Source organism: Nelusetta ayraudi, unplaced genomic scaffold (assembly GCF_046127955.1).
Source record: "Nelusetta ayraudi isolate G7.1 ecotype Tasmania unplaced genomic scaffold, CSIRO-AGI_Nayr_v1 ptg000110l, whole genome shotgun sequence".
NCBI lineage: Eukaryota > Metazoa > Chordata > Actinopteri > Tetraodontiformes > Monacanthidae > Nelusetta > Nelusetta ayraudi.
The window spans coordinates 131,401-153,393 of NW_027466160.1; the positions used below are offsets into that span (position 1 = coordinate 131,401).

The 21,993-nt window shown below is 59.1% G+C and overlaps 1 protein-coding gene across 10 annotated transcripts in view; it reads right to left on the bottom strand.

Annotated features, from left to right (window-relative positions):
* Positions 1-188: 188 nt before the first annotated feature.
* Positions 189-21,993, bottom strand: part of LOC142903458 (histone-lysine N-methyltransferase 2C-like) — a 33,366-nt gene continuing 11,561 nt past the window's right edge. For 3 of the 10 annotated variants that reach the window (XM_076049090.1, XM_076049089.1, XM_076049082.1), the window contains 62 exons: positions 21,667-21,771; positions 21,009-21,137; positions 20,742-20,864; positions 20,546-20,650; positions 20,103-20,207; positions 19,603-19,784; positions 19,262-19,426; positions 18,765-18,874; positions 18,475-18,537; positions 18,253-18,355; positions 17,954-18,057; positions 17,527-17,655; positions 17,329-17,442; positions 17,106-17,227; positions 16,825-17,023; positions 16,618-16,695; positions 16,460-16,495; positions 16,100-16,234; positions 15,971-16,003; positions 15,715-15,852; positions 15,352-15,630; positions 15,180-15,253; positions 14,661-15,083; positions 13,318-13,888; positions 12,212-13,077; positions 11,748-12,109; positions 11,509-11,657; positions 11,065-11,418; positions 10,688-10,968; positions 10,513-10,594; positions 10,156-10,437; positions 9,934-10,048; positions 9,728-9,806; positions 9,575-9,638; positions 9,238-9,473; positions 8,700-9,053; positions 8,481-8,588; positions 7,688-8,344; positions 7,355-7,606; positions 7,077-7,259; positions 6,823-6,984; positions 6,537-6,675; positions 6,334-6,445; positions 6,037-6,197; positions 5,838-5,947; positions 5,604-5,741; positions 5,434-5,485; positions 5,235-5,353; positions 5,063-5,143; positions 4,759-4,959; positions 4,522-4,652; positions 4,254-4,437; positions 3,909-4,118; positions 3,410-3,825; positions 3,022-3,134; positions 2,783-2,919; positions 2,468-2,595; positions 2,174-2,375; positions 1,773-1,889; positions 1,570-1,643; positions 1,360-1,468; positions 189-1,256 (listed from right to left, as the gene is read on the bottom strand). In XM_076049090.1, coding sequence (XP_075905205.1) covers positions 1,164-1,256; positions 1,360-1,468; positions 1,570-1,643; positions 1,773-1,889; positions 2,174-2,375; positions 2,468-2,595; positions 2,783-2,919; positions 3,022-3,134; positions 3,410-3,825; positions 3,909-4,118; positions 4,254-4,437; positions 4,522-4,652; positions 4,759-4,959; positions 5,063-5,143; positions 5,235-5,353; positions 5,434-5,485; positions 5,604-5,741; positions 5,838-5,947; positions 6,037-6,197; positions 6,334-6,445; positions 6,537-6,675; positions 6,823-6,984; positions 7,077-7,259; positions 7,355-7,606; positions 7,688-8,344; positions 8,481-8,588; positions 8,700-9,053; positions 9,238-9,473; positions 9,575-9,638; positions 9,728-9,806; positions 9,934-10,048; positions 10,156-10,437; positions 10,513-10,594; positions 10,688-10,968; positions 11,065-11,418; positions 11,509-11,657; positions 11,748-12,109; positions 12,212-13,077; positions 13,318-13,888; positions 14,661-15,083; positions 15,180-15,253; positions 15,352-15,630; positions 15,715-15,852; positions 15,971-16,003; positions 16,100-16,234; positions 16,460-16,495; positions 16,618-16,695; positions 16,825-17,023; positions 17,106-17,227; positions 17,329-17,442; positions 17,527-17,655; positions 17,954-18,057; positions 18,253-18,355; positions 18,475-18,537; positions 18,765-18,874; positions 19,262-19,426; positions 19,603-19,784; positions 20,103-20,207; positions 20,546-20,650; positions 20,742-20,864; positions 21,009-21,137; positions 21,667-21,771 — 11,238 coding nt within the window. In that variant the 3' untranslated portion in view covers positions 189-1,163. The remainder of the gene's footprint in view (positions 1,257-1,359; positions 1,469-1,569; positions 1,644-1,772; positions 1,890-2,173; positions 2,376-2,467; positions 2,596-2,782; positions 2,920-3,021; positions 3,135-3,409; positions 3,826-3,908; positions 4,119-4,253; positions 4,438-4,521; positions 4,653-4,758; positions 4,960-5,062; positions 5,144-5,234; positions 5,354-5,433; positions 5,486-5,603; positions 5,742-5,837; positions 5,948-6,036; positions 6,198-6,333; positions 6,446-6,536; positions 6,676-6,822; positions 6,985-7,076; positions 7,260-7,354; positions 7,607-7,687; positions 8,345-8,480; positions 8,589-8,699; positions 9,054-9,237; positions 9,474-9,574; positions 9,639-9,727; positions 9,807-9,933; positions 10,049-10,155; positions 10,438-10,512; positions 10,595-10,687; positions 10,969-11,064; positions 11,419-11,508; positions 11,658-11,747; positions 12,110-12,211; positions 13,078-13,317; positions 13,889-14,660; positions 15,084-15,179; positions 15,254-15,351; positions 15,631-15,714; positions 15,853-15,970; positions 16,004-16,099; positions 16,235-16,459; positions 16,496-16,617; positions 16,696-16,824; positions 17,024-17,105; positions 17,228-17,328; positions 17,443-17,526; positions 17,656-17,953; positions 18,058-18,252; positions 18,356-18,474; positions 18,538-18,764; positions 18,875-19,261; positions 19,427-19,602; positions 19,785-20,102; positions 20,208-20,545; positions 20,651-20,741; positions 20,865-21,008; positions 21,138-21,666; positions 21,772-21,993) is intronic. The other 7 variants (XM_076049092.1, XM_076049091.1, XM_076049084.1 and 4 more) reach the window with 7 other exon arrangements.

Below are 21,993 nucleotides of genomic sequence, written 5' to 3' on the forward strand. Positions count from 1 at the left end.
AGGGGAACCGGTGGCGAAGAGAATTGCAGCTCTGTGGCACCGTGCTGGTGTGAGACTTCCCTTCGTCAAGTCTCACACCTGGATGTTGTGTCGGCGAGGGCAAAAGTTAATTTTGTATAAAACATATTTCCATGTGCCCACTGGCCTCTGACCCCCGACCCCACACCAAACAGAGATCAGAAAAAACGTTTTTTCAAGATGTAAAATATTTTATTTTCTGTAAATGATTCTAAATCAGATTCAACATTTTCCCATCAAAACAAAAATCATCATTTTCATCATCATCATCATCATCATCATCGTCATCACGCTGTTTAAATCCCATTATCATAATAATAATAATAATAATAATAATAATTAAAAAAAAAAAAGGCTTGAATTGTGTGTACAGCAGCATCCTGATACTGGCTGCCCTGCACCGGCAGCAGGAGACACACAGACCACAGCCTGCAGCCCAAATGCTGGTTGGGAAAAACAAAAACAACAACAAAAAACACAAAAAGAAAAAGAAAAAAAAGAGGCTAAAAAACCCCCCCCAAAAAAACACAAAACACAGAGACGCTGAACTCTGAAGAAAGGCCGCAGAAATTGTCCGACGCGCCGGACACAAACACAAACAGCGCCCCCTGCAGCTGATGAAGGTGAGGATGAGGATGGTCAAGGAGCTGTGGGCGGAGTCACGTCTCTCGTATCATACACATTATTTACAGTGACGCAGTGACGCTCCGCATGGCTCCGCTGGGCGGCGCAGCCTCAGAAAATAGCTTCATTCAGTAATAAATACAGACAGGAAACAGCTCTTATTTTACAGGAAATTAACAAAGGAGGGAGGGAGGAAGAATCAAGTGTGTGTGTGTTTGTGTGTGTGTGTGTGTGTGTGCGTCTTAGTGCAAGATGAGGAGCCTCCCTTTGAGGACGACATTCGGTCAAATATACATCAATATACAAACACAGAGGAACCAGCCTCTTGGTTAGCCCCGCCCCCTCTGTCATTAGCCCCGCCCTCTCTTTTACAAGCTCCATCCCTCCACCTCCTGATCAGACCAATAGAACTGGAGCTCTGCCCACGGAGACTGAGCCACGAAAGCACCAAGGGGGAGGGGGTGAGGGGCGAGAGCTGCCTGAAGGTGTGTGTGTGTGTGTGTGTGTGTGTGTGTGCGCGCTCAGTTCATCCATTTGCGGCAGTTGACGGCTCCACAGTGACAGGGGATCTTGTGCTGGTCGTCCTCCAGGTCGAACTTGTAGTCGTACGACAACTGGGAGAGAGAGAGAGAGAGAGAGAGAGAGAGAGACGAGTGTCAGCGCCTGATTGGCCAACGAGTGTGTGTGGCGGCTGGTGATTGGCCGTCGGCCGCCTACCTCTTCTCCTCTCTGGATGCGCCTGCAGGAGCTGATGATGATCTTGTTCTCCTTCTCCACCGTCACCACCTCGGTGATGCAGTTGGGCGAACACGAGTGGTTGATGTACCTGTCGGTCACACAGAGGGGGAGGGGGGGGGCGGAGTCAAAGACCTGTCGTTGGAGGTCTGTTGAGGTCACGTGACCTCCCGGGCCTCAGCAGGACCTCACCTGGCTGGTCCTCCGGTGATGGTGGCGTCGATCACGTAGTCATTGTCGATCCGGAACATGTACACACCCCGGTTCTGCACGCACACACACACACGCCAAGGCAGAGAGTCATCACAGAGTCATTTAGAGATGCCTTGTGTCTCCCTGTGTGTGTGTGTGTGTGTGTGTGTGTGTGTGTGTGTGTGTGTGTGTGTGTGTGTTACCTGCGACTCGTACAGCCGCTCCTTGCGATTGGCCACTTCGCTCCTGATGATGGTGCCGATGTACTCGATGACCATGGTGCACTTCTCGATGTCCCGGGCTGCGTACAGACCCAGGCCCTGCACGCGCACACACACACACACACACACACACACACACATTGTAACACACTTGCTCGCCCGCTACACCTGTCACCCTCCAGAAACACCTCCTCCTGTCAGGCTGCACCATCGCTCTCTGTCCAGCAGGGGGCAGCACAGCCTGCATCTTCCAGAGCAGCTTTCCTGTGCTTTTAACCTTGAGGCGCTCTGGAAAGTCCTCTGAATGACTTTAAAAAATAAAATGATACAGATATAATGGTGACATAAGATCATATCGCATCTGGTTCTCATGATGATCTGACCTGGATGCGGGAGCGGGCCAGGTACACGTTGGTCTTCCACTCGCTCTTCATGCGGCGGTACTGGGACGACTTGGAGTGGCGGCCCTGGTGGGCACCGGCCACCGACTCGCCCGGCAAGAGAGAGAGCACGCCAGGCACCATGCCCACGATGGAGCCCACCGTGCCCTGACACCGGGGGGCGACACTGGTCAGCAGGGTGGGCCTGGGAGAGAGGGAGGGAGTGGGCGAGAGGCGTCAACGCCTGGGTCCAAGCCAGAGAGAGAGAGGCATGGGAGGGGGTCGGGGGGTGAGTACCTCTTGGCCTGGCAGGCTTTGGGTTCAGACCGGGCAGAACCAGTGGGGTTAAAGGCCAGGGGCCACTCCATCAGGGGATTCCTGCCGTAGCGGAAGGTGTAGCGTTCACAGCCCTCCACCCCCGGCAGCTACACACACACACACACACACACACACTTGATTAATAGGGATCGATAGTATCGATACTGGTACCAGTATCAGGTATTGGTAAGTATGAGTCGATAGCACGACACCGATATACGTTGCATAATGTAAGCATATGAGAATTGAGTTAAATGTGTGTTTTTACTGCACTGAAACTCGTGTGTGACGCACCGACTCGATGATCCTGGTCACGGCCGAGGTCGTCAGTCCAAACAGGTCTTCACCCTTCAGGTAAACGGGGAACAGCTTCAGCGTCCCGCTGGACAGCCTCATCTGGGCCACCGGCTCCAGCACCTGCTCCCACACGGCTGCGCAGACACACACACACACACACACACACGCTCAGTCAGCTGACTCCGGTCGCGCTGTTCACTTCCTGCTGTCTGCTACTCATGGGTCAGAGGTCACACCTTTGGGCGAGGGCCCTGTGAGGACCAGGTCGTCGTAGCCCTTCTCCACCACCTTGATCTTGAAGAGCGGCACTCCTTCCTGCTCCTCCAGGTAGCACATGTACTTGCAGCGGCTGCGGACCAATCAGAGAGCAGGTCAGAACCCTGTCACCACCCAAACCAATGCGATGCGCTTTGAAAAACACAGGGTTTCCAAAGTGTCGAGCAAGATAAAACACAAATTCCAAAGTAATAAGAAAAGATAAAATAGATAAATAAATAAATAAATGAATGAAGGAATGAAAAAGCACCGCCCACATGAGATACAATCTGCACTCATCTCATCCCCCATGGTCTGAAAAGAGAAGAGACCAACCAGAGGGACGGACCAATCAGGACGCAGCCTCACCTGTGGAGGTGGCGCATGCTCCAGTAGATGCGGTTGGCGTGGTAGCCGATGGGGAAGATGGCGGCCTGGTTGTGGAAGGTGGTCATGTGATGCGGGAGGAGGCGGCCCACCGAGCGGAAGAGCAGGCTGCCCACGCGGAAGGTGTGCTGGCGCTCGCCGCGCTGCACCACCGCCGCGATCTGCCGCGCCTCGTCCCGCTGCACAAACACTCGCCGGAAGACGGCGAAGCAGCGCAGCTCCGAGTCGTAGGGGTCGGAGGTCGCCGCCGCGAGCGAGGACGGCTCGGGGTTGCCGCCTGAGGCGGCGGTGCAGGAAGACGAGGAGGAGGAGGAAGAGGAGGGGGAGCAGCTGGAGGACTTGTCCCCGCTGAGAGGGACCGTCCTGGGCTTGTGGAGGTGACACAGCATGGTCTTGTCCTGGAGGAGGAGGGAGACGGGTGAGACACCTGGAGCATAGGACCACCGCACCAGCAGACCTGGACCAGCAGACCTGGACCCACCTTGAAGAAGGTGCAGCTGGCCTGCATGGCACAGGTGAAGTGGTAGGTGTTGGTGCAGCGCAGGCGGTTGCAGCCACTGGTGGCGCCGGTGTGCTGGCAGTGGGCGCAGCGCAGCGCCAGACCTCGTCTCAGTGCCAGCTCCACGTTGATCAGGGCGCCGGCCTGCGTCTCGTACACCTCACTGGACCACAGGGCGCAGTTGAGGTGCACCTGGACACACACACACACACACACACACACACACACACACACACACACACACACACACACACACACACACACAGGTCAGGTACCTGCAGTCGGGGGAGGCTGGGTGACGAGGTGCAGGTGGTGCTGGTGACTCACCCACAGGTCCAGGTCCAGGTTGAGGAGGCGTGCCGGTCCGTCTGTCCGTCCGTCCCCCTGCTGGTTGCAGAAGCAGCAGCGGCGCTGGTCCCGGGGCAGCGGCTCAGGACGTAGACACGCCCCAAACTTCCTCAGCAGTGCGTCCAGCTCCTCCTCCGTGGGCGTGGCCGCCATCGCTGCCTCACTGCGGACACCAACAGGGACACCTGGTGTGACCACAGCCAGCACCAGTAGGGGGCGTTGCCCCACCTGAGGGCGGAGGACTCACCCGCAGACTTTGATGCTGATGCTCCACCTCCTCCAGCGGCAGGCCTTCACCCTCTTAAGGTGTCGGCCCGGACACGGCGAGTCCTCGCCACCTGGCACCGCCCGGGGGCGGGGCTTCAGCTTCACCTTCACCTGTGGACCAATCAGAAGTCAGGGGTGTTTTCTTTCACAACTACTACTGCGGGGACATTAGGGGCGGGACTGAAACACAGACATAAAGATGAGTGGCCACGCCCACCTTGAGGCTGTCTGGGCGGGGCTTGTCCTCCAGGGTGATGGTGGAGGCGGTGGGGAAGGAGAGTGGCGGCGAGGCGGCGGAAGGGGGCGTGGCCTGCTGGACGTGGAGGAGGGAGTGGACGGCGATGGAGGACATGTTGTTGGTGTAGTGGTGCGGCGGCGCTTGGCTGGGAGGCGGGTCCACCGCTGGCGGTGGGCTGGTCTGGTGAGAGAAAGACACACACACGCCGTGCTGTGATGTCATCACCCTTGCACCCCTCAAGCTCACTCCTCAATGATGAGCCGACGGATAAGCGATAACCAACCTTGTTCACGGCTGAGTGGAGGGCGAAGCACTTCTGACTGCAGAATGCCAAGAGGCCACTTCCTGCTGCAGACTGGCCCTCCTGTCACATGACCACACATACACACACTCAGTCTCTTCCAGAAGGGACAGTGTTTTGTTGCTGTCCAGCCAGCCCGTCCTGTCACTCCCACCTGTTTGACCACATGGACTCCTTTTCCCAGCAGCCCCTTGCAGTAGCTGCAACACTGAAGTCCTGCAGCAACAACAGCGGCAGTGGAGCCGCCCTGGTGGTGGGAGTCCATCCTCACACCTGAGGGTCAGAGGAGTTCAGAAAAAAAATCTCAACAGCCAAATGACGTGTGTGTGTGTGTGTGTGGGATACACACTCACCCTTGTTCCAAGCAGCAGGTGGTGCCCTCTGTGGTCTAATTCCTGACGAACTCTGCACACACAATCAGTCAATTCATCAGAACCTCCGACACCAAGTCACATGATTGTTCTGATCATAGAAGATGCACCACAACCCCCCCCGCCCCCACTACTTCCAGTGCTCCCAGTACCTGGCCAAGGGGCACCCGGACTCCGGCCAGCAGTGCCAGGGAGCTGCGCTGGGGGCCGACGGGCGCCATCTGCTGGTAGCCTGTGGGGACGGGCACCCGCAGCAGCTGCGCCACCGCCGACATCACGGCCGCCACATTCTGCAACACAGAGATGGTGGAGATGACATCATGAGGGGAGGGAGGGGCGGAACAGCTAGCCATGATGATGATTGATGATGATGACCGATGGTTCACCTGAGCTGCGATGGGGTTCAGTGTGATGGCAACTGTCACCAGGTCGGTGTTGGAGGAGGGGGGCGGGGCCTGAGCCGGCTCCGCCTTCACTTCCTGTTTGACAAGGGTGGCTGCACACGCACACACACAGTGAGACAAAGTTTGAAGACGTGCGAGACGTGGCCGCTCACGTGGTCACATGGTCAGGCGGCCCACTCACCTTTGCCGCAGGCACTTGGGGTGATGGGGAAGGGGGGGGAGGGGCAGGGTGAGGGCGGCTCCAGCTTGACCCGGGACAGGTCGGGGTAGCGGCTGACCTCTGTGTCGGCCTCGCTCTCCGGGGACGACGACGGCACGTAGCTGTCAGGGCTGTTCTGGACCCTGGGGAGGAGGACAATACCAGGAGAACCAATTCTTTCCCTGTTGGCCACTTGAGGTACTGCAGCAAAACACCCCATCTGTCCCAAAAAGCAATTTCCCCCCAAATGGACTGCAGCATGGATGTGGAGGACCTCACCTGAGCTCCTCCTGGGTGTTGTGGGGCGGCGTCGGCAGGGAGGCAGGCACGTCCACCGTCTTGGAGCTGTGGTTCAGGGACACTAGCTCCTCCCCCTTCTTCTTCTTCACACCTGCGGGCCGAGAGAGAAACAATTACCTGGCTGGAAAGCGACCTGGAGGAGGAGTGAGCCGACCCCTGGTGGCCACCTGACCCACACGAACCTTCCTGCTCCGCCTGCACGTCCTTCCTGGACAGCTCGTCGGTGGAGGCGAAGCCGTTGAGCAGCTTTTGCCGGGGGAGGGGCGGCGGTGTGGGGGGCAGGGAGGCTGGAGGAGTCGGGGGGTTGCTCAGGTTGTTCTGGTGGAGGAGGAGGAAGTGGACGAGGAGGAGGAGGAAGAGAAAGAGGTGGAGGAGAAAGTGAAGGAGAAAGAGGTGGAGTTAGAAGAAGGCCAGTCAGTGGACATCAACAAGACGGAGTCACGGCTGCAGGGGGCGCAGCAGGCTCACCTTGTAGATGAGCTGCGAGTAGTAGTCGCCCACGCCGTCCAGGGAGGCGTTACCGAAGGAGCCCGTCAGCCGGGAGTCCCCGCCCAGAGAGGAGCCGCCGTAGGGTGGGAACAGGCTGAGGTCGGCCCCCAGGACGGGCTCCATGAGGGGCAGCACCTGCAGCTGCAGGGGAGAAACCAAGGAGCATCCTGGTCAGTGAGGGGGCAGCAGGGTCACCACTAGAGGGAGCACCAGCAGGAGCCGAGCTGCTCTACCTGAGACAGGTGGGTCACGGAGGGCTCCGAGGAGCAGTGGGAGGACAACAGGGTCTTGTCCTCATCCTCCCTCTTCCTCCTCTTGGTCTTCGCAGGAGCTCTGTCCTTCTCAGGCTTGGCTGGCCTCTTGCAGCGTGGAGCCTTCTTCCTGCCGGAGGGGTCCAGAAGGTCCGGGCTGTTCTCCTGGAGGAGGCAGCAGGAAGTGGGTCAGGACCAACATCGGGTCCAACATCAGGACCAACATCAGGTCCATAACACAACAAGGAAACCCTGCTCACCATGGTGCCTTGGGAACCCAGTCTGTCCTCCTCCTCAGAGTGGATGCTCTCATTGGACAGCTGGCAGCGGGCAGTGGGTGGGGTCTGCGCCCTGGGCGAGGGTGTGGTCGCAGGCGAGAGCTTGTCCTTGAGCAGGTGCCTGAGCAGCTCCTTCCCTGCGTCCCCCTGGAGAGGAGAGCAGGAGGAGGAGAAGTCCTCCTCCATCTTCAACAGACCTCCTCCGCAGGCTCCTCCTCCCTCCTGGCGCTCCTCCTGCAGGAGCGGGACAGAAGAGACAGTGAGGAGCCGACACCTTCCGCTGGTGGGCTTCCATGCTGACCTGCAGCTACTGACCTTGACCTCCAGACTTCTGTAGGGCTGCTGGGCCACTGACAGCTGCTTCTCCAGCTCCGAGGACGGCGCCAGGCCGCACACGCTCAGTGACAAGGAGGCATCCGATTGGTCGGCGCCGCCGCCGCGGGTTGGAGTCGAGCAGGAGGTGTCTGAGAGAGCCGGAGTGGGCGGGGCCGTAATGTCATCAGAGTGAGAGGACAGAGAGACGTCATCTCCGTCCCTCCTCCTGCTGCTGCTCCTCTTCTCCAAGAGGAGGTCCGAGTAGAGCTGCAGGAAGTGGGCGGGGGAGGAGGACGTGGAGATGGGGGAGGAGGAGGAGGGCTCCAGAGCCAGGCGCTGAGCCTGGTGGTCCTGAGGGGGTGCTGCGGCGGGGAACCTGGCCCTGCCCATGTGTGCCCCCTGCTGGTGGCCTTGGAGCTGCATGCTGGGGGGCGGTCTTGAGGTGCCCGATGGCGGCAGGGGCGGCGGCGGCGACTGGAGGAAGTCCTGTGGCAGCTCCGAGCTGAAGAAGGGCATCTGGGAGAGGCCTTCCCCCCCGATGGGCGGAGCTCCGGACGACGCCCCCTGCAGGGGCGGAGCAGCCGAGGAGCCCAGGAGAGCCTGCTGCTGCTGCTCCAGCTCCAGCCTCTGTTGCTGCTGGGCCCGGTGCCGCTCCACCTGGGAGGGGTGGCAGGAACACAGGGGTAAGGGGTCAACTGACGTGTGTGGCTGGTACGTGTGTGTGTGTGTGTGTGTGTGTGTGTGTGTGTGTGTGTGTGTGTGTGTGGTGGTGGTGTGGGGTAGAGTTCCTGACCTCCTGCAGCAGCTGCACCCTCTGCCGCTCCTGCTGCTCCCTCAGCCTCTCTCTCCTCTCCCGCTCCTGGAAGCCCTCGCTGAACGGGTTGTTGTCGTCAAAGTTCACCTAAAGGTAGAAAAGTCAAGTGTTATTTTTGTCGTAGCGCTTAAACTCCCAGTAACCAGTGGGTGATTTTGGGATTCAGCTCAGGTCTGATGCGGCTGTGCGTCTCGTTACCTGGCGAGGTGGGCCGGCCCCTTCCCCCCTGCTGGGCGCCCCGCCACTGGGGCCCCTCTGGGCCGCGTTGAAGCCCGGGGTCACCGGCTGGGGCAGCCGCTGGGGGGCCATGCCTGCAGCCCTGCTGCCAGGGGCCCAGCCAGGGGTGGCGGCGGCCGCCGCAATGTGCACCCGAATGGGGGCGGGGCCAGGCCCGGCTGTGGGGGCAGGGCCTCCCAGCGGGGTCTGCATGGGTGGTGCCACCAAGGGGGCCTGCTGGGGAAGTGAGAGGGGCTGCTGCTGCAGGACCCTGTGCTGCTGTTTGCTCCTGTAGTCCTCGATCAGCTCGGCGTGGTCCTTCTGCTGCTTCCGGATCTGCACGCACGCACGCGCGCACACGCACACACACGCGCGCACACGCACACACACGCGCACACACGCACACACACACACACACACACACACACACACACACACACGTCAAAGTGTTTGTCTGACTCTGAGGTTGTACGTGTGTTTTTGTTTGTGTGTGTGTGTGTGTGTGTGCGTGCGTGCACACCTGCTCCAGCTGCTTCTGCACAGAGCCCTGCTGCTCGGCAACGTGCCTCAGCTGGGTGGCGTCCTCCTCGGGGAAAGCCCGGCCCGCCTTCTTGGCGGTCCGCTGCTTGGCCGACAGAGACTTCTTGGCCTTGCGGTGGGCGGCCATCTGCTCCTCCAGGAGGCGCTGTTGCATCTGCAGTAGCTGCTGGGTCTCGCCCAGCCAGTCCTCGTACTGCCGTCGCTGGGGCTCCGAGTCTGCAGGCGGAGAGTCGGGAGGGAGGGGGAGTGACATCATTGGTTGGTCCAACTGCTGCTGCACCTGCACCAGCACCACCAGCGGAACTCCAGACACTCACTCATGAATCCTGGTCCACAGCTGGGGGGGCTTGGCCGCACCAGCTGCTGGCTCAGCTTCCCGTCCTGGTAGCAGGAGGAACAAAAAGACAACAACATGTAGTTTAACTGCACCAAACTACCAGCAAAAACTCCTGCTGGTCAGTGACACACACCTGTCCAGGTGCCGGGACCTGCAGACCACCTTCTGGAGCTGGAGCTGGAGCCACGGGGGGCCCTGGAGCCTGCTGGAACCTGACACACACACACACACACACGTTAAGACTTCCAACGCCTTTATCTGTACACTGCCACTTTTTTAGATCTTATATCATTATTATTTATTTGTTAAATTTTGTTTTCCTGCTGGGTCTGGACTCACCTGTTGATGACCATTGGGTTGAGGTTGAGGTTTCCCTGGGTCATGACCTTGTTGATGCCCTTCAGCGCCACCATCTTGGCCTTCATGATGGGGTCCGAGATGGAGTCAAAGTCTGCTACACACACACACACATACACACACACACACGCTCAGTATGAGATGAGGCAGATAAGTAGGGGCACCCCCCCGGACCTGCAGTGCCCCCTGCGGACAGGGTCCTACCCATGTTGGGGACCACGGCCTCAGGTGTGGCCCTGTGCCTGATCAGGGCCTGCATCTGCTTCTGCTGCTGCTGCTCCTGCCGCTCCTGGTCCAGAAGCTCCTGCAGCAGGAGGGGCTGCTCCTCCAGCAGCAGGGGGCGGCCTCTGTCCGGGTCCTCGTCCTGGTCCGGGTCCTGGATCTGGTTCTGGTTGTTGAGAAGGAGGTGGGCCTGGGAGCTCTGGAGGGGCATGGGGTGTGGGGGGCCGGGCCCGAAAGGTCTCTGCTGGAAGACGGACTGCTGGCCTGGAATCAGAAGAGACAAGTGAGTCCAGCAGGTCCGTCGCAGCAGCTCATCAATGAAGCTGATCGACTGATCACCTCCACCTGATTGGCTGTTGGCCCTGGGAGCCACACCCACAGACAGACTCTGATCCTGAGCGCTTGACACAGAGGCCTCCACCTGAGAGACGCAAAGGGTCAAAGGTCGGAGAGATGAGCTAGACCAGGTGATTGATTGATTGGCCGGTATCATACTGCTGATTGACCTACTGACCTTGCCGAGGAGGCCCGCTGCCTCTCCCCCGGGACCTCTGGGGGTTCTGCTGTGACCTCCGCAGAGGTCGTCGACCACTTCCTGTTTCACCTGGCCGTCCGACAATCTCCTGGCCCTTTCCTCTGCCTGGGCCTCGCCCAGGTCCAGCTCCTCGTTGAACATGTCCTTCTTGTCCTCCAGGTCCAGCTCGGGGTCGGCGTAGGCGATCAGGTCGAACTTCCCTGACAGCAGGAAGTCATCCAGGTGGAGGTCGTTGGGGCCCAGGTCCAGGTCTTCTTTGCCTGGAGACAGTGGAGGGTGGGAGAGGAGGTTGATTGACGGACGGCTGCTGCCCTAATGGACTCTTGCCCCAGAGGACCGTGGGGGGCATGGCCTACCATCCTCGGTGTCCAGGTTGAGGTTTAGGTCCACCAGGTCCTTCACCTCCACGTCCTCCAGGTCCTTTACGGCCGAGTCCTCCCCCTCCAGGTGCTCCTCCATGCCGTCAGACCCCGGGAGCACTGCCTCAGCAGCCTGGGCGAGGGGAGCAGTGGGCGGGGCCAGCTGCTGTTGCTGCTGCTGCTGCTGCTCCAGCACCAGCTGGCCCAGCGGCGACCCTTGCTGTGGCTCGTGGGCGAAGGCCATCCTGAGACGGTGCTCGGGCGCTCGGTGCCTCAGCTCAATGTAAGGCTGTCCCATGATGCTGTGCTGCTGGAGGGGGAGGGAGCGGGGGAGGAAGGGCTGGGGGACACCTGGGGGAGAAGGGGGAACGTGAGGGTGACTGACAACACAGATGCAGAGACCTTCATGTTGACCTTCAGACCAGGATGCTGGAAACACACCTGGGATCAAGTGAGCACCGGCGGCGGTTTGGACAGGAAGTGGGCGGATCCCCGTGAAGTCAGCAGTTCTCTTCAGGTGGGCAGGGGCTCCTTGCGATGGGGGGCGGAGGAGGAAGGAGTCCTGGAGGCCAGGAGGAGGAGCCGAGAACCTGCAGAGGAGAAACACCGTCGGCTGCCGTCTCCACATTGTCACTGATGTGAGTGCCACCTACCTGTCGTTACGTGAGTAGAGGACTCACCTGGGGGCCGGTCCCTGCAGTCCATCCCTGGGGAGGACCACAGCGCTCGGCGCAAATCCCCTCTGCTGCTGCTGCTGCTGCTGCTGCTCCACAGGGAATGCTCCAGGGAACCTGGGTGCTGGGACTCCGCTTCCTCCGCCAGGCCTCCCTGTGCCAGGGTAAGGAGGCGGGGGCCGTCCGAAGGGGTCTGCTAGAGGGGCGGCGGCAGAGAAGTTGTCTGGGCCCCATGGCCGAGGAGGGGCCACCGGAGCAGCAGCAGCAGGTCCAGCAGATCCAAGAGGTCCTTCAGACAGACCTTTGTCCTGTCGCAGGGCGTTCTTCTGCTGCTGCTGCCTGAGGATGAGCTGCCGTAGGCGCTGCCGCTGAGGGGGAGGAGTCAGGAGAGGGTGGAGTCAGAAGTTAGTAGAGGGAGGAGTCAGGAGAAGTCAGCCTGTGACCCACTGACTGACACCGGAGAGACTCACCTGTCTCAGTTTCTCCTCCGAGTCTCCCAGCTGAGGCAGGATGCTCATTGGTCCATCCAGAGAGGCCGCTGCCAGCACCGCCATCTCATTGGCAGTCTTCTCCGCGGCCATGTGACCCTGGTCAAAGGGGTCGTGAGTCGGGGTGCGAGCCGCCAGGTTGGAGAAGCCGCCCTCCTCCGACATCCCAGGATGCTTTGGAGTGTGGCCGCCGCTGGGGGTTCTGGGAAACGAGTCGGCTTGTCTCCCTGGAGACACCTGGTGGTGGGTCTGGGCGAAGGTCTCTGCCTCCCCTGGGGGCTGGCCAAAGGGTCCTGGAAGAGGCGGGGCCGTGCCGGAAGGGCGGGGCACCCCGGGGTTGGAGGTGAAGGCCTCGACGCTGTGGTGGGAGGGGGAGGGGCGGGGCGAGTACTGGTCCAGTCTGAGGGCGGGGGTCTGCAGGTAAGAGGGGTCAGAGTGAGGGCGGGGCGTCCCCGGAGCCTGGGGGGCCGCGTAGGGGGGCGACTGCTGGGGGAAGGGCTCCGACATCTGCTGACTGTAGTCGGGCCGGGGGGTGCCGGGGGTGCCGGGGGTCCCGGGGGTCTGGGCATAGGGGCTGCGGTGGGGGGAGCTCAGCCCCGACAGTGGGCTGGAGGGGAAGGACTGGTCCTGGGCCACGGCAAAGCCAAAGTTCAGGTCTGAGGGCCTGGCGGGGTCCCGGCGGGCGGCTCCCGCCCCTGTAAACACTTCCTGCTGGGGGGGCATGGGGGCCTTGAACAGGCCACCCTGGGCAAAGTCCCCCACACGGACCCCCTGGGGGCCCACCCGAACACTGGGACCACAAGCAGGGGAGGAGGGGCTCATCATCCCTGGCCTGACCTGCTGGAGACCTGCGGGAGGAGAGGAGGAGGAGGAAACCTGGGTGAGCAGGAGCAGGAGGAGGAGGACATTGAGAGGGGAGGAGGGGTAGGAGCAAGAGGCGCAGGAGGAGGAGAACTGGGTGAGGAGGAGGAAGAGAACACTGGGAGGAGGATGAGGAGGAGGAGCAGGTGGAGGAAGAGGAGTTCTGGGAGGAGGAGGAGGAGCCCTGGGAAAGCAGGTAGGGGAGGAGGGGGAGGAGGTGGTCCTACCTGTCTGGGTCAGTCCTCCTCTGGAGCCGTCCGAGGTCTTGGAGTCTGGTGACGGAGCAGGAGAGGTGAAGGCGTCGTGGGCGGGGGAGGCGGTGAGGGAGGAGCAGCGGCGCTGCTGCTGCTGCTGCTGCTGCTGCTGCTGCTGCTGCTGGGAGGGGGCGGGGCGGGGGGTCCCCACCACCTTACCGTAGGGGTCCCAGGGGGAGGAGGGACGGGAGGTGGGGGGGGAGAACACCTGGGGGGAGGAAGGGGGCTGGTGCAGGGGGGAGGAGGGGTGAGGGGAGTGGGGGTAGCCGGAGGGGGGTGGGGCCTGTGGCCGGAGGAAGACGTCGTCGACCGGCCCGGAGCACAGCGCCCCCTGCTGCCGGGGGTCCCGGAGCTGCAGCGGCGAGGTGGCCCCCGAGGGTGGGCCAGAGCCAATGGGGCTGCGGCTTCCGGAGTCGGGCGACAATGGACGGGCCAGCCGCTGCACCTGCCTCTGCTGCTGCTGCTGCAGCTGCTCGTTCTTCACCTGCTCCAGCTTCTGGGTGGCCTCTATCTTGGCCTGCTGTTTGTTCTTCTGGCGCATTTGCTGCGAGACGGCCAGAGAGAGCAGGGCGACAGGTGAGCAGGGAGACACACACACACACACACACACACACACACACACACACACACACACACACACACACACACACACACACACACACACACACACACACACACACACACACACACACACACACACGACAATACACCGACATCAGAGACAACCTGTCATGTGACCTTTCCAGTCATGTGTACCGTGGTGACTGGGTCAGGGTGGGGTCAACACCACCCTGGTGGCTCTAGTGGACACCTGCTGCAGGTACACGCAGGAAACACTCCCGTCCAGTTGTATCTTCATCATCTATATCGTCATCAAGTTCATCTTCATCAGCACCTTGTTTATGTCATCACCTTCATCATCAGTGTGTCAGAGCTTCTGAGCAGCCACGACTCCTGGCTGGGCGTGGCTTCCTGGCCCCTCCCCCTCGGTCAGCAGCAAAAAAAGAAAAAAAAAGAAAGCAGACATCCCCGACTCTGCCCCCTGCTCCCAGCTCAACCCCTTAGCCACGCCCCTCCCGGCCACGCCTCGCCCACATTAACCGTCTTGCAGCATCTCTGATGACATGTGGAGATGCTATGACGTGAATGGTGGCCCACATCGCACTGTTCTGCTGCTGTGTCACACCAGGAAGTGGGGTGGTGGGGAGTGACAGTGGAGGTGTCCCCCTTCCTCCCCGCCCCGCCCCCGCGTCAACACAGCATTGGGGGAGGGGCAGAGGGAGAAGACTTAAGGAAGAAGAAAGACTGACGCCCACCTGTCGCAGCTTCCACTCCAGCTCCTGCTCCGACTCCCGAGGCCTCAGCGGGTCCTTGAAGCCCAACTCTGTCTCGGCAAGGTCATAGGATCCTGAGGGCGGCAGCTGCAGCTGCAGCTGCGGCAGCGGTGGCTGCAACTGCGAGGGCGGCAGCGGTGGCTGCAGCTGTGGCGGTGGCTGCAGCTGCGAGGGCGGCAGCGGTGGCTGCAGCTGTGGCGGTGGCAGAGGCAGCTGTGGCGGTGGCAGAGGCAGCTGTGGTGGCGGCAGCAGCTGCTGCGGTGGCTGTGGCTGCTGTGGCTGCTGCAGCAGCGGGGTCGAGGAGGGCGGCGGTGCCTGCGAGGGGGCGTGGCGTTTCAGGAGGGGCTCGTTGGACAGCTGCACCTTGTTGATGCGCTGCGCCGCTCGGTTGTCTCGAGCCTTTTGCTGCAGGAGTGACGAAGGGGCAGCAGGTTGAAAAAAAAAGTTAAAAAAAACAACAAACACCTGGGTGTAATAACCCCAGAGTGACCTTCAACTCACCACGAAGGGGGCGCGGTCCTGCGAGCTGGCCTTCCTCCACAGCTTGGCGATCTGCTTCACCCTCGTAGACCACTCTGACACATACACACACACACACAGACACACATTAGCACCCAGTAGCAGAAAAACAGTGGAACTGTGTGTCTGCTGCTGCTGCTGCTGCTGGCCTTACCGGGGAACTGCTCCCTCAGCTGGGGGAAGTTGGTATTACAGTAGAGGACGGGCGCCACGGTAGCCATCTCGCCCAGCACCTCCTCCTTCTCCCACTTCAGCATGCTCCGCTGGGCCGTCGACAGGGCGTCCTGCTCCCCACCGCCGCTGCCGTCGCCTCCCGCCGGGCCCTGAGTGGGCGGAACCTGTCCAGGGGCGTGGCTGTGGCCACCGCTAACAACAAGCGGCGTTGCCCCCATCAGGCCATTCATCATCGGAACGTGAGGAAACATGGAGGCTGCTGGGAGCAGAGCACACACGGTGAGCTCAGCATAAACTTGTGCCCCCTGGTGGCCCGGCTGCACTATCACCCGCTCAGCTATACCTGTGTTGGCTGTGTGTGTCTTCCCAGCAGCAGCAGCAGGGTGATGTGCGTGTTGAATCTGCTTCAGTGTGTTGTTGCTACTGCTGCTGGGACTCAGGACGGCCGTGAACACCTCCTCCACGTCCTTTCCCTCCAGCTCTGCGCACACACACACACACACACACACACAAAGGAAAACGCATGGCATAAATAGCTGAAAATGAAAACAAAATCTGATAAAAGAAAAATAAGTCATTGACTGTGAGTGGAGGTTTACCAGGGATCTTGTACAGTTTACTGAGGATGGCACCTAGAAGGAGAACACAGGTCCCAGATCAGTCATCAGCGAGCACACACACACGCACGCACGCACGCACGCACACTACACTACACAGTCTCCACTGACCGTCAGAGACCATCTTGTCCAGCTCAGGGCTCAAGATGGCATCCAGAGATTCCTCCTGAGGCAGCATCCGCTGGCCACGCCCACCACTTCCTGTCAGGGCGGGCTCCACTGCCATGGCACCGATGTCCAGACCAGCTGGGGGGGAGGGGGGAGTGGGAGACAGGGAAAGGTGAGTTTGGGTGAGTTTACTTCAAAGAAGCGGAGAGGAAGCCGAAGAGGAAGAGGTAAGAGTCGGTGGATGTTATCTGGAGGAAGAGGAGGAGGAGGAAGAGGAGAAGAGTTCTGATTGGTTGTTAGTCAGGTGTTTAGTTTAGAGGGAGGAGGTGGAACAGAGGAGCAGCTCATCCAGCAGACTCTTACCAAACGGAGACGTGTTGAGCTCCACCTGGAAATGACCTGAAAAAATAATCAGCATGGTTAGTGAGTGCTGGCTGCATTGAACCAGAAGAGGGCGCCCTCTCTCCCTCTCAGCTGCAGAAGACGGAGGAGGAGGTGATGATGATGATGGGAACCCGTACCTGTGTGTCCTGTGGCCAGGATGTGAGGGTCAGAGTTCAGAACATCTGACAGATCCCTCAGAGCTCCGTCCGACATGGCTGGATGGTCACACACGCACACACGCGCACACAGACACACACACACACACGCAGGCAAACCCATGACAACATGCTGCTGATGGACTGAATCAGAGGATGAGGGGGTAGGGGACAGGGAGCTTGACTCACGCAGTGGGCACTGCTTCTTGATGCTGTCAATGGCTGTCGCGGCGGCATTGGGTAGTTGGGGGGTGGTGCCCTTTGTGACATCAACAGCAGCAGCAGCCGCAGCAGCTGCCGCAGCCGCAGCAGCTCTGAGCGTCTCCGAGGGCAACTTCCTGTCTGGCTGTCGGCTCCTGTCTAGAAGGTCACGACCAAAGAAGGCTTCCTGGAAGACGGGGGGCGAACCAGTCAGTCACATGACTGGCTGTGTGTGTGTGTGTGTGTGTGTGTGTGTGTATCTGTCTCACCTGGAGGTACGAGGGGAAGGCCTCCTCCAGCTTGGTTTTCTTCTTCCTGTACCTCTTCTTCGCCTTCTCCACTGCCTGGTCGGCACCAGCAGGGGGCACTGCGGTCACCTCCATGCAGACGTCTGATTGGTCACACAGTTCAAGAGATTTTTTTTTATTATTTTTTTTTAACTTTACTCCGCTACCGGGGGGATTGGAGGAGTGGGTGAGTGTGACCTCTGACCTTCATCCCGGGGTGCCTGTCCAGGCAGTGCGTCGGCTGAGTCCGTCCTGCAAAGCTTGATCCGGCTGGGACCGGTCTTGCCCCCCCGCTGGCGGACCATGAAGCCCCCAATACCTGGGACAGGGTGGGAGGGTGAGGAGAAGTGGGTGAGGAGGGGGGCGGAGCCAGCGACAGGCGGTGACCTTCCACTCCACTGACCGGGCCGGTAGGGTTTCCTCTTCCTCTTCTTGCTGCCGTCAGCGGCCTCCTGCTCCCTGATGATGTCATCGTCGGGCGCGTGGTCTCGCTCGGGGCTGGAGTCTGACTTCATCTCGCTCTCCAGGTCACCTGCAGGGCGACGGTGGCTGGCATGAGCTTGCAGCACAGATTGCACCAAACATATTTCCGAGTGGTGCAGCAGCTAGCGCAGCGGCTTGATCGGTTTACGCAAGGATTACGATAAGATGACCGCGTCCATTGTGTTGTCACATCATCGACTTCCTGCCTGAACGATTCTACCTGCTGCCATTGATGCAGCCCCGAAAAAATAGAACCTGCACACCAACTTTAACGGCCGCGGACGCTTTTGCTGTGATTTTGGGGGTAATGCCGCCACTAGCGTGCTGCTACTGGCGTGACCTCTGACCTCTGGCGAGGTCCTGCTCTGTGGGGGTGTCAGGCTCGCCGGGGGTCTGCAGGACCGACACGCTGTTCTGGTTGATGATCCTCAGCTTCAGTTTGGGTTTACACCTGTCTCTCACACACACACACACACACACACACACACACACACACACACACACACACACACACACACACACACACACACACACACACACACACACACACACACACACACACACACACACACACACACACACCAAGTGAGTGGGCGTTGAGCTAACGGAGCACGTGGCTAACGGAGCAGCTGGTTGTTTTTGTTACCTGCGGTACCTGCGCGGCGACGTCAGAGGCTCCACCAGGGACTGCAGGTGAGACAGGCCCGACTCAGTGAGACACACCCCGTCCTGGGTGTACGTCCTCACGTCTGCCGCACGTCAGGAAAAGAAAAAGAGAAAAAAAAGAGAGAGCAACAACCACATTTTAGCACCACCAATGGGTGAGGATGACAGACAAGCGGCAGGGCCCACAGGTCACATGACTGACCCGGTTCTCTGATCCTGGAGATGATCTGAGCCATGAGGGGTGACTCCTGGCTTTCCGACCTCCCTGGAAAAAGCACGCACACACACACACACACACACACACACACACACACACACACACACACACACACACACACACACACACACACACACACACACACACACACACACACACACACACACACACACACACACACACACACGTAAAAAGAGCAGCCGTCAGACACAGCCAATCAGGAGCCTGCGTCGCCCCCAACCAACTCCCTCCCACGCCCCACCCTGCCCACTCACCCAGGGAGGCGCGGCTGTGGCTGCGACACAGCGAGCAGTCAAAGCCGTCGTCGGCCGCTGTCTCCACCTGGTCCTCAGAGGTCAGACCCTGGCAGGCGGCGTGCACCCACCTGCGTGCACGCACACACACACACTGTTTAATCTGTGTTTAAAGCCACCTATGGACTGATGTATAAAAATGTGTGTCATGATGTGTCCACTGTTACAGTGTTAATATATATTTGTGATGTCCATATCCAATAAATGAATAACAGGGATGCACAGATACCAGGATCGAGTATCGGTATCGTTACCAGTATGAGGTACTAGCAGTGATACCGGTACATGGTATCGTTACTAATGCCGGTGTAGAGAACTCGACCTATACTTGTAAACTTTGTACTGATACAAGTTTTATGTATGTATGTGTATGACAATATTTTGCTAAATTTGTGTCTGTATTGAAGTGAAACATGCAGCTTCACCGGTGTGTGTGTGTGTGTGTGTGTGTGTGTTACCGGTCACACTGCTGACACTGCAAGATGAGCTCGTCGTGGGCATACGGCCGCTGGCACAGTGGGCAGCGGCTCAGGCTGTCACAAGGACCGCACAGGCTGTAGTTGCTCTGCCAATCAGAGCGCAGCCCCGGGGAGGAGGAGCCACACTGCACGCACCATACACACCTGGGAGGGGACACACACACAGCACACCACAACACCTGGGTCAACAACAGGTAGAGAGAGGGGAAGAAAACAGAAAAAAAAAAACAGAGGAGGGAAGGGGAGGAGGGTGAGGAGGAGTGAGGAGGGGTGGGAAGAGGTGAGGGCGGGGCCACTGGGTGACGGACAGGTGCACCCACCACTTGCACTTCCAGGCCCCCTTGGGCACGGTGTGGAGAGGCGGGTCCAGGCAGTAGGTGTGGTAGCTGATGTCACAGTCGTCGCACAGCAGCAGGCGGCCGGGGTCGCTGGCCTCGCCGCACGCCTCGCACACCGTGCACTCCAGACAGCGCCACCCCTTGGTCAGGATGACCCGCGTGATCTGGGGGCAGAGTCGACAGTCACTACACACCCTCACACTCAGTGTGTCACCCACAATGCATTGCCGAAACAAAGGGCGCAACCGACGGGGGATGGCCAGTCCAGGCAGATATCCCATCAGGCATTGGGCTCACGCTTGACCCATGAGTGGGAAAGGCAAGCGTGGGAAGACGCAAGAAGAGAAAACTGCATATATACATAAGTAAATTAATGTCTATATTTAATTATTAATATATTCGACGGGATATTTTAATAATACGACTGCAACTGCCTGTAGAGGGAGCCAGTGGGTGATTTCTTCTTCTTCTTCTTCACAAACCTTGATGTTGACGCAGTAGGGGTGGTAACACTGGCCGCACTGGGAGCACGCCAGCAGACGACCTTCAGCGCCCTGGCCGAAGCTGCCGCACACCACGCACATGTCCTGCACACACACCCAGACAGACAGACAGACAGACAGACAGGATGAGCAGAATTCAGCACCACAACACCGCAAACATGGCTAATGTTCATTTAGCTCAGGCATGGGCAAACTGCGGCCCGTGGCCCTGCGCGGACCATTAAGCTTTTTTCATCCGGCCTGCTGAACTTGAAGAAATTATATTAATAGTCAGCAAGTCATAAAACAGCTGTATTTTTTTCAGTGTTTTCAGAGTCATTTCAATAAAGACCTAAACACCGTGGGGCTTCAAAGACACTGACTTTGTTGGAAAGTTGAAACGTATCCTATGATACATTGTTTCCTCCTATGAGGTGCTGTACCTGCTTGAGGGTGAAGTGATCCGAGGTGGAGAACATCACCACCGTGTTGTGCATGGAGTTCTCCTCCTCCTCCTTGGGCTGGAACGGCTCCACGTACATCGACTGACGGACGGACGGACAGACAGACAGACAGTCAGTCAGTCAGTCAAGACTCCGCCCACCTGATTCACATCGCTAACTGGCGCCACTTCCTTACCCCGGGGGAGATGCTCACGCTGTCACACTGGGTCTTGAGGCGGCTCCTCCCCCTGGCTCCTCTCCCTACGCCCATGCCTCCTCCCCTGGATCTCCTCCTGCCTGGGAATCCTAGACCACGGCCCTGGGAGGGAGGGAGGGAGGAGATGACGATCAATAACCAATGACCAATCAGCTAATCATCACACGGCGGCGGAACACAACTGCTGTTAGCCAAAAAATAACCCCAAAAGAGTCATGGGAGCTCTGGGTAACAGCACATTATTACCACTCTCATGCTCCAGAGGGGGGAGTCCGGGGGGCGGGGCTTAGCACTGTCCCACCCTCCCTCACCCCCCACCGAGTCCTGGGAGGACGAGGGGGGGCTCACCGCCCTGCCATGGCTCCACCACGAACCCTGAGGTGGGAGGGGGAGTGAGGAAGGAATGAAGAAGGAGGGGGGGAGAGGGGATGTGGGGTGTGTGGTGGAGGGAGGGGTTGGGATTGGGGGACAAAATGCAAGGAACGTAAATGCAACAGCCACAAAAAGAAAAAAAAAGTCAAATAATGATTTAAAAAAAAAGGAACGAGGAGATGACGATGATGCGACGTCACCATGCAACCAGTCACCTAGCCGTTAGCGGCGCTAGCTCATGCTAACAGCTAATAGTGTTAGACGTCGGACCGCTTCACAATAAGAGCATGCCAGAGGGGTGGGGGGGGAGTGTGTGGGGGGAGGTTGTGAGAGGGGTGATGTTGGGGATGTGGGTGGGGGAGGGACATGGGGACAGGTGGCTCTGATATTTCATCATGCCCGGCGGCAGCCCGCCAAACCCCTTCCTCCTCAGCGAGGAACGTCTAAAGTTATCTTCTGAGCAATGAGCACAATGTGGGCCTCATCGTGCTGGAGAAAACCACACGCACGCACGCACGCACGGACGCTCTACCTGCTTGATGCAGGTCCTGCCGGAGGAGAACTTCCTCTTGGAGATGGCTGGCTTGCCCATGCCGATCTTGGGGGTGAAGGGGAAGACGGCGGTGGTGGGTGGAGTCTGTGGAGAAGAGGAGGAAGGAGGAAAACCATGGCCATCATTATCGTTTCCATTATGATTATTGTTCGTAACAGTACTGTCACTATTATTCTTTCTATTATTATTATTTTAACAGGAATTGCAAGTTTTTTCCTCTTCTTTTTTCCTAATTAACTGTTTTTGTGTACTACAGAAGTGCACTGCTGCCACCCTAGAAAAACAAAACAAAACAGTATCACGTTT